The following is a 13421-nucleotide window of genomic DNA, read 5'->3' as shown; positions in this document are numbered from 1 at the left end:
AGCATTTTAATATTTATTGGGTAAAAAATAGGAGACTAAACATGTGCCCTGACAGTCACCAGAGACTTGCCACAGCACAGATTAAAGATCTGACACAGATTTTTTTCCTGCTTTAGCTGTCCATGTTCCCGAGATGGAGGGGAGGGGGAAACTACAGATCTGGATACCCCAGGCTCAGTTTTTTGATGCTCTGAGGTGTTCCCTGCATGCTTCTGTTTGAAATCGCAGGGTTTGTTTTGCTCCTTTGTATGTCTTTCCTTTTTATATATGCTCTTCAGGATATTACTGCATCCCAGGGGCATATCTGTGTCTGTGTGCTCTGTGCTTTGGCTTAATTGGTTTGGGACAAGCAATGCATAGAAGTGTTGGTGTCTTTAATTGCTTCACTTTTCTTTCCTCCTTTGATGTTTTATATTGCTGGTGTTTTTGTTTGGCTCTGTACTGGGATGCAAGTCATTTCTGAAATGGAAAACCTGGGAAATTATCCATAAAACATAGTCAGTATAATTAATACCTTACTAAAGCACAGAGGCACGCGTTAAACTGGGGAATACAGAAAAGAAATGCCACTGCAAAATCAGCTTCTGATGATGAATTAGGGCTACCTGCTCTTCAAGTCCTGAACACTTAGTGTCTAACAGAACTTTTTTAGCACTTTCCAAATGATGTTCAACAACATTCGAAGGTAAATTAGTTTTAAATAATGTTTTTATAATAACTATCTGCAACATGGGAACAAACAAGAAGATCATCTTGTGGAATCGTCTAAAACCGAATGCATCCGAATTTTGGCCTGTGCCATTTTGTAGGTGAGCTCTTTGAAGACCAGTAAAAATGCATCTGCTTGCTCAGGGTCGAACAAAACCAAAGTCTTTGTTTCCACTGAACTGAGGAGCTCTGTCCAAAATGAGCTTTTCCTATCATCATACTTCCCCAGGTGTGTAGGAGGGGAGTTCCTGTCCTGCTGTCCTTGGGAATCCAAGTAAATGTACTTGGATTCTGTGTATTTTACCAAGTAAAAATACACAGGAGCTACCTAGAAACAAAAAATCCTTACCTAAAGGAAGGAAGATCACAAGTAACACTCTTGCTGTGAGAGTGCCTTGCACTTTGAAGCACTACAAGCGGATTTCTACTTTACATCTCTTATGAAAGCTGGGATCTCGTGTCAGCACCGTGTGCCCTGTCCCTTCAAAGGGTTACATTTACAATTAAATGTTTTTCCTCCTGCTTAGTTTAGAAAGAGGTCGCTGAGGAGGAAGTTTCTCATGGTAAGGTGTTATTACACCTCTGATTCTAGCAGATTATGCTGCACAAGCAGTATAGTTTTATCTTCTAGGAATGTGATGGTCTCAAACACATTTTGATCCCACATAACTCTTTTACAGTACTTAGTCTCTAAAGATGTAGCTTGGTTTGGAAGTAGAATAGAAGACTGGGTGCTGGGGTCTGGCAGCTTTGCATTGTGACTTGGAGAAAGTGAGTTCATCTCTGCGCTTGTTTTTCCTTCACCAAAACGGATAAGGCACGCTGCCATGGGGTGCTTAATTAATGCTTAGGAAGCTCCTTGAGATGCTTTACTAAAAGTAATGATATAAGTGCAGAGCATTATTCTGTTTTCAAGAGCAGTGCCTGGTAATTGACACTATTTGCCACTTAGAATAAAGGATATTAGTTAAATTAAATCTTGATTTTTCTCCCCCTTCTAGAGAATTTCTCCGTTCCCCCTGATGTCACTGCAACTACCTCCTCCACATCCTCTTCCTCAGCACGCCCAGCGACTATTGACCTTCCTCCTTCAGGAATTGTCAAAGGCATGCACAAAGGGTCTAACCGGTCTAGTCTCATGGACACTGCTGATGGTATGGAACACTTCTGAGCACGACAAACGAGACCAGAGCATGAGGGAGGAGCTGAACTTTGTGCCATAGTGATGTGATTAGAAATTGCTAGCCTTGAGCTGCTGTAGGACATCTACATCAGTTCTGACTGCACTTGTATCCCACTAACTTTAAGTGCCTGCAGTGTCAGCATTAGTACACTTTTGTGTACGCTACAGAAACCTGCTGTGCCTCCTCCTTACTCAGAAAGAAATTTCTGGGGCAAGGAATTAAGCTCTCGGTCATGCTCCAAGGTTAATGCACCTAGGTTCTGCAATTCCAGTGACCCAGGTCTTTTTTGGTCCATCTCCTTTTGTTGCAAGTGACTTACTCAGCTTCTGGACTCAGAGAACCCTGAGCAAGATCAAAACTCCTTTAGTAAGTAGCTGCCTCCTGCCCTTGGGGAAAGTAAGTCATCTGTTCAGTGCTTTCCCCAAAGTGCCTGGAACTAAGTTAGATTTGCCATTTAGGGAGACTGGATGACTCAGAGCCATTGCCTCTAGATCGTGTTTTCTCATCCTGCCCTGTGACTGAGACTGGTCTCTGAAGTGAATCAGTTTGTGGGAGAGTTCCTTAATTCAGTGTGTGATGCACAAGCAGATTAAAATAACCACCACAAACAGGCTGCCCTTCTGGCACTCCACAGCATGAGCAAGGATTGAAGGAACCCCTGTTTCTCCCTCCCCACAAATCACTGCTGAGGCAGGTAGAGCCAGGTGGCCTGTGTGGGGTGCTTGTGCTGCTGCCAGATGGATTTTCTACACTGAATGTGTTAGTCCTCGGGGCTGACAATAAGTGAATTACCTAGCACGTTCCAGCACTAAATCCATTGGCATTTTATTGGTGAATGCCAAGCATCATGGACAGAGCTGAAGCTTATGGGCAGTGCATACAGCAAATGGAGACTCTCTGTGCAGAATTCCCTGTGGGGGACTGAACACCTTAAGAAAGCTGGGTTAGTCTCTTTGGCAGGGATTTTCAAGGCAGCCTTTATTTTACTGCAGCATGTAATTGTACGCTGAAGGTGCATCTAGTCCAGGGGTGGGCAAAATACGACCCGGGGCCAGATCTGACCCACCGGACCATTGTATCCGGCCTGCAGGGCCCCTAAAGAATTTAGACAATATTTATTTGCTCCTGGCTGCCTGTCAAAGATGATGAGCCAGAGGCAGTAGGACCTAGGGGAAGCTGGCAGTAGAACCCAGCAGCAAGGCCCACCTAGCCCTGTCCCGCCCCCAACCAGAAGCCCCTGCCTAGCAGAGGCTTTTGGCCTGTGATCATGAGGCTACTCCTGTTTCCCTGCACCAGAGAGGAAAATGCAGCCCTCAACAGCTTGCCGAAACTCGGAAAGTGGACCCTCTGCCTAAAATAGGTGCCTGCCCCAATCTAGTCCGTGAGGTAGCTTTTAGAAGCTCTGCTGTCCTTCTTTTTGTTTAGCTCACCATCTTCTGGTAAAAGTTCATACTTTTTATAGGAGGTTGTTGCTTTTAAAATGCCATTGTTCTGCAATCCCCAGAGGGAAAGGGAGATGGATGAAAACACGCTGTTTTGCCACCATGGAGTTGACAGCACTGGCTGCAAGTTACTTGGCATAAGATTTTGGGGCAGAATCATAGAAAAGTAGGGCTGGCAAGGCCATCTGGAGGCATTTATTCCAACCCCCTGCTCAAGGCAGGACCATCCCCATCTAAATCATCCTAGTGTTTGTCTAACTAGTTCCGAGGGTGGCTATTCCACAGCCTGTCTAGATAGTCTTGTTCAGTGCTTACCGGATGGATAGGGGTGGTATCTGTGCTTGCAGTGACAGTACCCTCTGCTGGCCCCATTGCGCACTACAGCTGGTTTGTATTGCAGACTGATGTTGGGTTGCATGACATGTTCTACAGCACATGTAATAGATTAAAGACCAATGGGAAATAAGGCTTTGGAATGGGAGGAAAGGATCAAAACAGCTCTTGGTTCCTAGCAGCTTCTGCCCACTTGGTAAACACAGAAGAAGTCTAATCCCTGCAGTTTGCACTGGTCTCTCTCATTAAGACTGGGCTAGTTCTGGTGTGCCCAGTAATCCTGTAGAAGGGGGTAATTCCTTGGGATGAGAATCAAGAAAAAAGCACAGTAGAAATGGTAAATCCTTTCATTAGCTGAACTCTTTCCCCTTCCCCCAGGGGTCCCTGTAAGCAGCAGAGTCTCCACAAAAATTCAGCAGCTACTCAACACTCTGAAGCGACCAAAAAGACCACCCCTGAAGGAATTTTTTGTGGATGATTTTGAAGAAATCGTGGAAGGTAATGAACAGCAGTGTTTTCCCAGCTGTTTGTTGCAGGCCTAAGCCCATGATGAAATTAATTAGGCCATTGTACAGAGTTGACTTAGATTGATTTCCTCTTCACAGCTGATGTTTGCAGGCATGGATCATCTATGGCCAAGTTCCAGTAGCAGCAAAGCAGTTTTCAAAGCAGTCCTTTGTCCTGTGGATGGATGATACGATGCTACCAGCCTCGTAGTCTGGCCCCAGTCACTAGCCCTGTATTCTTGCTAATAGCTTAGAGTTCTTAACAGAAACCTTAGATGCGTTTTGTAAACCTAGTGTCTAAAATTACCTGAAACTCCTGATCACTTCCCAAAGCCAAGGGAGATTATCTCATGCCAGTAATTCCGTAGAAGCTGGTGGCTTCTTGGTTCAACATTGTGGAATTCAAATTCCGTGTAAGGTTTTTTTGTTTTCTTTACTGCATTCATCACCATGACACAAACACCTGCAGGAGTGCACTAAGTGACTTGACTAATGTCTGTCCTGTGGTTTGTTCTCCCCGTCCTGTCCCCAGGGGGAGTGTTATACACGCGGCGCATTGTTTGTTTGGGTGTTTTTTTGTAAAGGCTGCTGTGGGTTTGCGTAGAACAGCATTTGCTTTCAGTTTGCTTGTCCAGCTCCCCTGCCTGTGGCTGTGTGAGCTGGGATCCATTGGGAATGTTGTTTGCTTCCCTTGCAGTCCCGCAGCCTGACCCAAACCAGCCCAAGCCAGAGGGACGGCAGATGACCCCTGTAAAGGGAGAGCCTCTGGGAGTCGTGTGTAATTGGCCTCCTGCCTTAGAAGCAGCGCTGCAGCGCTGGGGAACCACACAGGCCAAGTGCCCTTGTCTGACTGCACTGGATGTTACCGGAAAACCAGTCTATACCCTGACGTACGGTGAGTATTTCTGCTGCTGTGGGGTAGGATAAAAAGCACAGAGTTGTTGCAGTCAGACCAGAAAAGTGCAATTTCTGGGCTTTGAGAGTTTCTAGGCAAAGCTGTGTAAATCCAGCATGGAAAATGTTCTGCAGACTCCTCGTATGACTAACTGCAGTGATCATCCATCTCCTCCTCATTCTGACTCTAGGATGGCAGTGTGACAGCACTTCATAAAATGTAACATGTGATATGACCCCTGACTTAAACAGATTGGGGAAGGGGTCTGTGAACAAAGCAGATCTGAAAGAAATGAACATGATGCATAATCGGGGAGCACAAATGGGGGTGTCTGCAGGAAGGTGGAGTGGAAATGCGGGGAATCGCTGGGCAACGCCACTGCTGGCTCTGGAGACGCTTGTAAATACAACTCTAGCTCTGCTGCTTGTTTGTTTCTGGAGACGACAGTTTGCGAATCTGGAAAAAACAGGAGGCAATATTACTTTTTCAAAACTCTTGGATTTTTAACCAGCTCTCTTTGGAAACAATGGTATTGCTGGGAAATAATAAAATGGCTCCTCTTGGCCTTAAAAGAAAGTCTGTATTTTTTCTGGGCTAAAGCTGCATGAGGATGAAATCCTTGACACATGAAGGACTTCAGCAGCTGAGCTTGCCCTTGCACATTCTTGCTATTAGATGAACTCCCGGAGAGGACTGGAGTCAGACCACTGGGTTCTGTTAGTCTTACTGCCACTGTGAGCAAGTCACTTAGCCTTCGCCCCTCTGCTTCCTCTCTGTAAAGTGACACTTATGATCCTTGCCTGATAAGCCACCTGGGAGCTGAGTATTACTGTCCAGATGATTGATGTGGAGTCAGCAAACTTCTCTTTGTGTTCCAGGCAAATTGTGGAGCAGAAGCCTTAAGCTGGCCTACACGCTGCTTAATAAGCTGGGGACCAAAAATGAACCTGTGCTAAAGCCTGGAGACAGGGTAATGAGCTTCAAGACTACCTGTTTCTTTCTCTGAAATGGGAAGAGGGATTTGTGTACTATCATACCCATAGACATTCAGATCTTCCTCCTTTAATGTGTGTGACTCATCCTAGAGATCAGTCTCATTTAACGGGAGATTTCCAGGCTCTATGAAGACTAAAGCTGCAAAGACCCCAGGGTGCATGCTGTCAAGTTTGCTTCTCTGTAGGAGAACACGTGCATTCCAATTTTTAGAAAGGCCAAAGGGAGTTAATCACTGAGATTTGTGCTTGTAATTCCTAGAGGTGCCCTTGAACTTACATGCAACTCTCCCTTTAGAAACTGGGGTTGCTAACCATGCTGGAGATCTCAGTGCAGGAATTTCCATCTCTTATTGAATGTATACTTAAGGAGAAAAGCAGTACGTGGGTATAGGGAATGCACACACACTCTCTTCTGCCATTTGCGGAAAACCCTGTAAAGGATCCTATTTAACATGTTAGTGGGCAGAAAGATTCAGCAGTTTTCTGGTAGCAATTTCACTTTATGGGGGGCAGTGGAGAATGAGAGTGGCCATCAGATTGACTTTAATCTTGTTGTTGTTGAAATCAAGAGTTGAATCATGGGAACGTAATCCAAACTTCTGTGCTGTTCTGCATCCTCTAAACCAATGTTTCTGTGTGTAGGTAGCCCTTGTTTATCCCAACAATGACCCGGTCATGTTCATGGTGGCGTTTTATGGCTGTCTGCTAGCAGAAGTGATCCCAGTGCCTATAGAGGTACCTCTTACCAGAAAGGTAACGTTGATGGGGACTTGGAGAAGGGATAGGCTGATGTGGGATGATAACCAAGTCAGACCATCAGCCTCTGATGTCAGCAGGGTTTGGCAGCACTCAGCTGATGTCTTAGGAGTTCTTGCCGATACACTGTGAAAGAGGCACAGGAGCCTGGCATTGCAGAATGTAAGACTGGGGGAATGTTCTGGATACAATGGGTTCCCCTGATGCTGTGGTGAAGCCTGGTTTCTACAGCAGAGATTGCCACCTGTCCTGTAGAGAGGCATCGTTTCCAACAGTACAAAGAACCCACAGCTGCCTTTTGATGTCAGGAGGAGCTGTGGGTGCTCAGCACCCCTGATACACACCTGGCACTATGGGCCTGCTGCATGTGGCATGAGTTCTGCTTGCAAGAGGGTTTTCTCTGCCCTTACCATCACTTGCACCATGTTGCCACATTACTGCTGTTTTTAAGAGCTGTGTGAAACTATGGGATTTCCTGAGAGAACACAGTGGCAGCAGGATAATGGCAAACGTGGCCAGGGAGGTGGTAATGAACTTATAAGCTAGGCTGGTATGGCTGTGGGATTCCCAGAGCTTTGCTTTGCTTTGTGACCTCAACACAACGACTGTCATGGCAACAAAAATGTGAAATTATGGCCTCTTCCAGTTTTTGGCCAGTTGGGTCACTTGGTCAGCTTTATTCCAGTGCTTTATGTCCGTTCAACAGGAATTAGTTATGGGGGGATGGACACAATGCAAGGCTCGTTTCAGTGCTTTTTATTTATTTATTTTTTTGCTTATGAGTTATGGTCAACATTTTAGGGTTTTTCTTAGTGAAAGCAGGCCATGTGTGCTCAATAGCTCCATGCTGGCATGCATCAGAGCAGCCCCTCTTGCCTGTGGAGGCACCAGTCTGTCACCTCCAGTCCTTCTGGTCTTGCTAGTGCAATATTATCTTTCTGTTCTCCCCTGGAGAATCATTAATTGAAGGGAACAGACTTGCCAGGCATCAGGCACAATAGCCCTCCATGTTTTTACAGTGGGGTCTCATTTTCTGCAGACTCTTATTTTCTCACAGAACTATATCTGCCACAGCTGCTCAGCCTGCCCTAGGGAACAGCTCTGAGTAGAAGTGTCTCCCTGCATGCCTTCATTACGCAGACAGCATCATTTTCTAGAGTACATTAACATACAACTCAGAAATTGTTGCATGCCTGTCGTTGCTGTCAGCCTGTGCTTGTTGCTTGAGATTCAAGCTATTGCCAGATATGCAGGAGGGCAACCCCAGTGAAACGGGATGTTTGTTTTTCCCAGCAGGTCCGTAATGTTACCACCCAGGTACCAGAGCATTACCATACCTTGATTTTGGTATGGGTAAAATTGGCTTCAGGTTCTTCGATTGCTTGGAAGCTCTGACACTTGTTTCTTTTCCCTCAGGATGCTGGAGGTCAGCAGATTGGCTTCTTGTTGGGAAGCTGTGGCATCGCTCTGGCTCTCACCACAGAAGTGTGCCTGAAGGGGCTGCCAAAAACCCAGAATGGGGAAATCGTGCAGTTTAAAGGTTAGCTCAGTTGCAGTTTTATTTTTGCTATAGCTTGACTCATGGCCAAGTTCCCTAATGCTAGCTAAGAATTATCTAAAACCATACACTGTTTTGTTCTTTTTGGAGTGAGTGAGGTTTCCAGCAAGTCATCCCCTTTGTTTGGGACTATTTGTTGCATAGTCCATTAAGATCCAGATCAGGGCACGGCAGTGGATATTAGGATGAGTCAGCCTTGTACTGTTTTGATGGTATTTAGCAAGTCAGAAATCACAATCTGTCAGGGCTGGAGAGAAGGATGGTTTGAAATATAGCAGGGGACTGTCATAAAGGGGGCAGGAGTCCACATCACTCAAACCCTATATATGCAGGTGGGGCAGTAGAATGAATCTTCCAGGGAGTGACTCCCCCACGAGTCGTTGGTATGTGACCTTTCGCCCGATCATGTAAGCCAGGGACAGGATCTCCATTTGTCACATGACATCAGTCAGCGAAAGCTGCACAGCAATCCCTTCCTGATGAGTGGTTCCTTGTTCTGTGGGAAAGTAAACTCGGGTCCAAGATACAAGTCACTTCTTCAGACTGCATTTTTAACAGACTCTGCATTTGTCTGTTTAGTCCTGCTTCTGGCAAACACATCCCTCAGTGAGATGGGCAAACAGTTGTCTCCTTGCACATGGCAGAGGCAAGGAGGTTTCTTCAACTAAGCAGGCTTCATGTTCCATTTGATTTTTGCTCTAGGTTGGCCCAGGCTCAAATGGGTTGTGACAGACTCAAAGTATCTTTCTAAGTCACCAAAGGACTGGCAGCCCAACATCTCAGCTGCAGGAACTGAACCAGCTTATATTGAGGTATGTAGTGGATGAGAATTGGGCTCCTTTTCTGAATGTAATGAGTGGAAGCCAAAGTAATGGCAGTTGGAATAATACCAGCATTTTACTTTACACGGAGAAACAACATGCCCTTCTAGTGAGTCCTGTGGATGCACCTGCACAAAGAGGTCCTTTTTGAACGTCTCAGTTAATGTACAGAAGAGAGAGACTGCTCTGACTCACGAGGGCTTCACCTCGCAGTACCCCGCTTCACATGCAAGGTCCAGGGTCCCAATTTGATTACGTTTTGTGTTTTCCAGTACAAGACCAGCAAGGAAGGCAGCGTGATGGGTGTGACAGTGTCTCGAATTGCCATGCTGTCTCATTGTCAGGCTCTGTCTCAGGCCTGCAACTACTCAGAAGGTGAGCAGTGCTCCATGGCAGTGTTGTGCCTGATGGGGAGGGTGAGGGGGGCAAGCTCAGTTTGCAGTGAGCTTTCTCTCCATGCTCATTTATGTGGATTTTGAAATCTAGCTTTGGGTGCTGGGATCATCTTTTTTCTGAATCAGAAGATTGCAGCGTAAACTGAGATAGAGGGGTGCTCATAAATATCTCTGCTTAGAGAAAAAGACGATGGGCTTTTAAGCTTGCCTGGAACGTAAGCAAATGCATACCCTGGGGAAGCTTCCTCTGTGTTGTGCTCCCTCTGACTTGCACTGTGGAAGCATGTGTACAGACCAGGCCTTTCCCAGGAAGCCAGGCCCCAAACCATGTAGAGCTTTACAGGCTCAAGCAGTTAGAGAGCAGAAATGACCAGAGGAGATGCATAAAGCTGTGCTGCAGGAGATGTTCTTGGTCTGCTCTGCCTACCAAATCAGAAAGTAATATACATACCCTGTAGCTCAGAGCGCCTGCTAATAAGCTGTACATCACCATTTCTGTTTGAGATGCAAGCGTATGCATTCTGGGGGCTGTTGCTTGCGTTTCCCTGACTGCTGACAGTCCGTCTTCCAAAGCCCTTGAATGGCGGCCCTGTAACCTTGTCCTCTTCTGCCCCTTGTGCTTAATTAGGCTAAGACACTTGGGTATTCCAGGATCAGCATATAAATGCCTGGCTGGGCTAGAATGCAATTTTCTTGAAACTTTTTACATGTACTCTCTTACATTCACATTTGATCATAGATACATTAGCTCAGTGCCTTGTCATCTTCTTTACTGCACTGTATGCATACATCTGCATCTGCTGGATTTGTATTTGCATAATTAGGAGCTCTGACTATTTAAAAGGTGTAAGAAGGCAAGAAGATTAGACTCTGTGCTTGCAGTTTGCAGAATGGCTACCAGTCTGCCTTGTCATGGAAGCAGTTTGCTGCTTTCTTATCTGTCTAGCTTAATGCAGGCATTTGCGTGGTGGTTACCTTATCCACCATACAAAAGATCACTGATGTTTGGTTTTGCTGAGCTTAAAAGGGAATGGAGATTTTCAAAGGGGTGTAAGGAAGTCAGCAGGGTGGAAAGACCAGGGTTGTGCTCACCTCTGTTGTAGCATCACTGTTCCTCTTTCTGCCTAAAGTGAGGCACCCCTTCCCCTGCCAGTCTGACACCAGGAGGGGCTGCCTGAGGGAGTTTGCTTGGGAAAGGGGCCTGTCCTGCCAGCAATGCAGGTCCACGTACCTGCCCGTCTGCTCACTTTCATGCTGGTATCACAACTTTCCTCTTTCAGGTGAAGCTGTAGTGAATGTTCTGGATTTCAAGAAGGATGCAGGGCTCTGGCACGGCATACTGACGGTGAGTGGTGCTTTAGGGGATAGGCGCACAGGACTGTTGTTCTGAATGCTCTGTAGCCCTTCCAGATTGTAATGTGAGGTGTATTAAGGGTGAGAGTTTGGGTCCAATTTAGTCCTGGGTCCTGCTGTACCACTCCCATCTAGATCCTCTGCCAAAAGCTTAGTTGCTAGGCTTTCCTGTAAATTTGAGTGATTCTTTGATATACGATCTTGCAGGAAGGGTGTAAATTTCCCCAGGACTTTTTTTTTCTAGTGGGGGGCCAGGGAAATGAGATGGGGAAGGCAAGTTCTTTCTGACTTGTATTAACTTTGTGGTGTTGGCACTTCCCTGCAAGTCTTCATTTCCGCTTTTCAGAATGTAATGAACAAGCTGCACACCATCAGCGTACCCTATTCTGTGATGAAAACCTGCCCCCTCTCGTGGGTGCAGCGAGTTCACACTCACAAAGGTACTGTGTGTCCTTTATCGCTTTCCAGGTGAACAAGAAGCATCAGAGGTGTGAGTTCTGTTGTGGTTAGGAGCCTGTCTGAGTAGTGTTCAGAAATATGTCCCCTGGACTCACTTCCACGTGTGCACAGCGCCTTAATGCTTCATGGCTAACTGAGGGCAAGCCCCGTCACCCTGATGGCAAATGGCCTCCACTCGCAGAGGCCCCCATGCCCCGAATTCTCAGCCGCGGCATGCCAGGCTGTGACCAATGTGCTCGCTGGTAGACCTGGAGCACAAGTGAGAGGTGCAGGCCTGCCTCCCAGTTCAGAGGCTGGCTGGTGTTGGATCTTTCACGCTTCACTGAAAATCTTGCACAGTGGTTTTCTCTGTTGTAACATCTCTGTTTGTGTCCTTGTTTTGCAGCAAAGGTGGCTTTAGTGAAATGTCGTGACCTGCACTGGGCCATGATGGCTCATCGGGACCAAAGAGATGTCAGCCTGAGTTCCCTGCGGATGCTGATTGTAACGGATGGTGCAAACCCCTGTGAGTATTCCAGAGGGAGATTCTCCTGGTTATTCTTGCCATGGACTCAGCTCAGGTTCCTTCTGTGTACTGACTTCCAGGGACAGAATTATGGTCTTCAACTAACAGGCCACAAAGGCAAGCCTTGGCGCTCTAGTGCAAAGGCAGAGGCGCCTAGTGCTGTGCCTGATCTGAACTCTATGGTTTTCAGACTTTATGACTGTAGATCCTACCTTTTTAAAATGCGTTTTTCTCTTTATCCAGACCTGCACAATTAAAGGAAATTCAGTTGCCTATACCAAAATCTTTTGAACATCTATTCTTAAATACACCTTCTAGGTGCACAGGCAATGCTTCTCCCTAAACTTGTTCAGTTGTAACAGTTGTGGTGAAATATTAGGGTGGGGTGGGGGAACAAGGGCTTAGCAAGGAAGTAGTGGCAGCTCTGCAGTTGAACACAGGGAGTTCTGGTAAGAGGATTAAAAGGTTAGTGCGGTGATTTGTCTAGCAGGCCAGAGAGCAGGAAGAGATGCATTAGCTGGCTGTGTGGCAGAGAGATGTGGGGGTGAGTGGTTTTAGATTGCTCACAGGGGATAAAGAGAAGGGTTTTAAAAATGGTGTTGAAAGAAATGAGCAACAGATCTGCATTGCATGCTGCTGATTATAGGGCTTAATGAATGTCTGTCCAGATGGTACCAACTGAAGGGATGAGACTGAAATACTACTAGGGATGTTTTGGATGTGTACACAGAAGAGAAACAGCCAGGGAACATGTGCTGTTTTAGGGGAAATGAAAACTATTTCAGTCCTGTGAGTGATTCTTCGTGCATTCTCTAGCAGGGCATTATTTGGAAATTTGAGGTGACTGTTTGAGTCCATTCTGTAGCAGAAGCAATTCCTTTGTTGTACAGATGCAAACTCAAAAGATGCGTAAGAGATTGTGGTTGTGAGGTTGCTATTTTTACTCATTCAGCATTTGAAACCCCTTTAGCTAGCTGTGTTGTGTTGTGAGGCTTTCCTCAGTAGGAGTGTTCTCACTCTCTCTGTATACCAACTGTCAGAGGGCACACTGTAAATTAATTTGTGCAACTTGATCCAGGATTACAGAAATATGGTACAGCATGGCTAAACGGAAGTCTGCTTTTGAGAGGATGCACTGGAGCATTAACTGCTTTTACAAGCAACTGATGTATACTTAGCATAGAATTTTTAAAAGTGCCTCGGTGACTAAGAAGAACTTGAAGGGCACATATCCACAAGGGGCCAACAGGGGAGATTATGCTTAGAGGCAACTAGCACGGGTTCATTAGAGGCAGGTCCTGTCAGACCAACCTGGTGGCCTTCTACAACCAGGTCACCAAATCTTTAGATGCAGGGGTAGCAGTGGACATCATCTTCCTGGACTTTTGGAAGGCCTTTGACACTGTCTCTCACCCTGTTCTTATCAAAAAACTGGGGGACTGTGGTGTCAACACCCACACAGTCAGATGTGTCGCCAACAGGCTGGAGGGCCGCACCCAGAGAGTGGTGGT

General features: G+C 46.2%; 1 protein-coding gene across 2 annotated transcripts in view; it reads left to right on the top strand.

The window, feature by feature from the left end:
* Positions 1-13421, top strand: part of DIP2B (disco interacting protein 2 homolog B) — a 101422-nt gene that overhangs the window by 58057 nt on the left and 29944 nt on the right. The window contains exons 6-16 of one of the 2 annotated variants that reach the window (XM_019556432.1): positions 1710-1862; positions 4046-4165; positions 4871-5068; positions 5947-6038; positions 6706-6798; positions 8236-8359; positions 9080-9189; positions 9471-9573; positions 10874-10938; positions 11293-11386; positions 11791-11910. In XM_019556432.1, the coding sequence (XP_019411977.1) occupies positions 1710-1862; positions 4046-4165; positions 4871-5068; positions 5947-6038; positions 6706-6798; positions 8236-8359; positions 9080-9189; positions 9471-9573; positions 10874-10938; positions 11293-11386; positions 11791-11910 (1272 nt within the window). Of the gene's footprint in view, positions 1-1709; positions 1863-4045; positions 4166-4870; positions 5069-5946; positions 6039-6705; positions 6817-8235; positions 8360-9079; positions 9190-9470; positions 9574-10873; positions 10939-11292; positions 11387-11790; positions 11911-13421 lie in introns of both variants that reach the window. The other variant, XM_019556431.1, reaches the window with a different exon arrangement.

The sequence above is a fragment of the Crocodylus porosus genome, unplaced genomic scaffold, assembly GCF_001723895.1.
Source record: "Crocodylus porosus isolate Cpor-Errol unplaced genomic scaffold, CroPor_comp1, whole genome shotgun sequence".
In the NCBI taxonomy this organism is placed as follows: Eukaryota; Metazoa; Chordata; order Crocodylia; family Crocodylidae; genus Crocodylus; species Crocodylus porosus.
The sequence above is the reverse complement of the archived record's forward strand: the minus strand, read 5'-3'. Positions and strand labels throughout refer to the sequence as shown.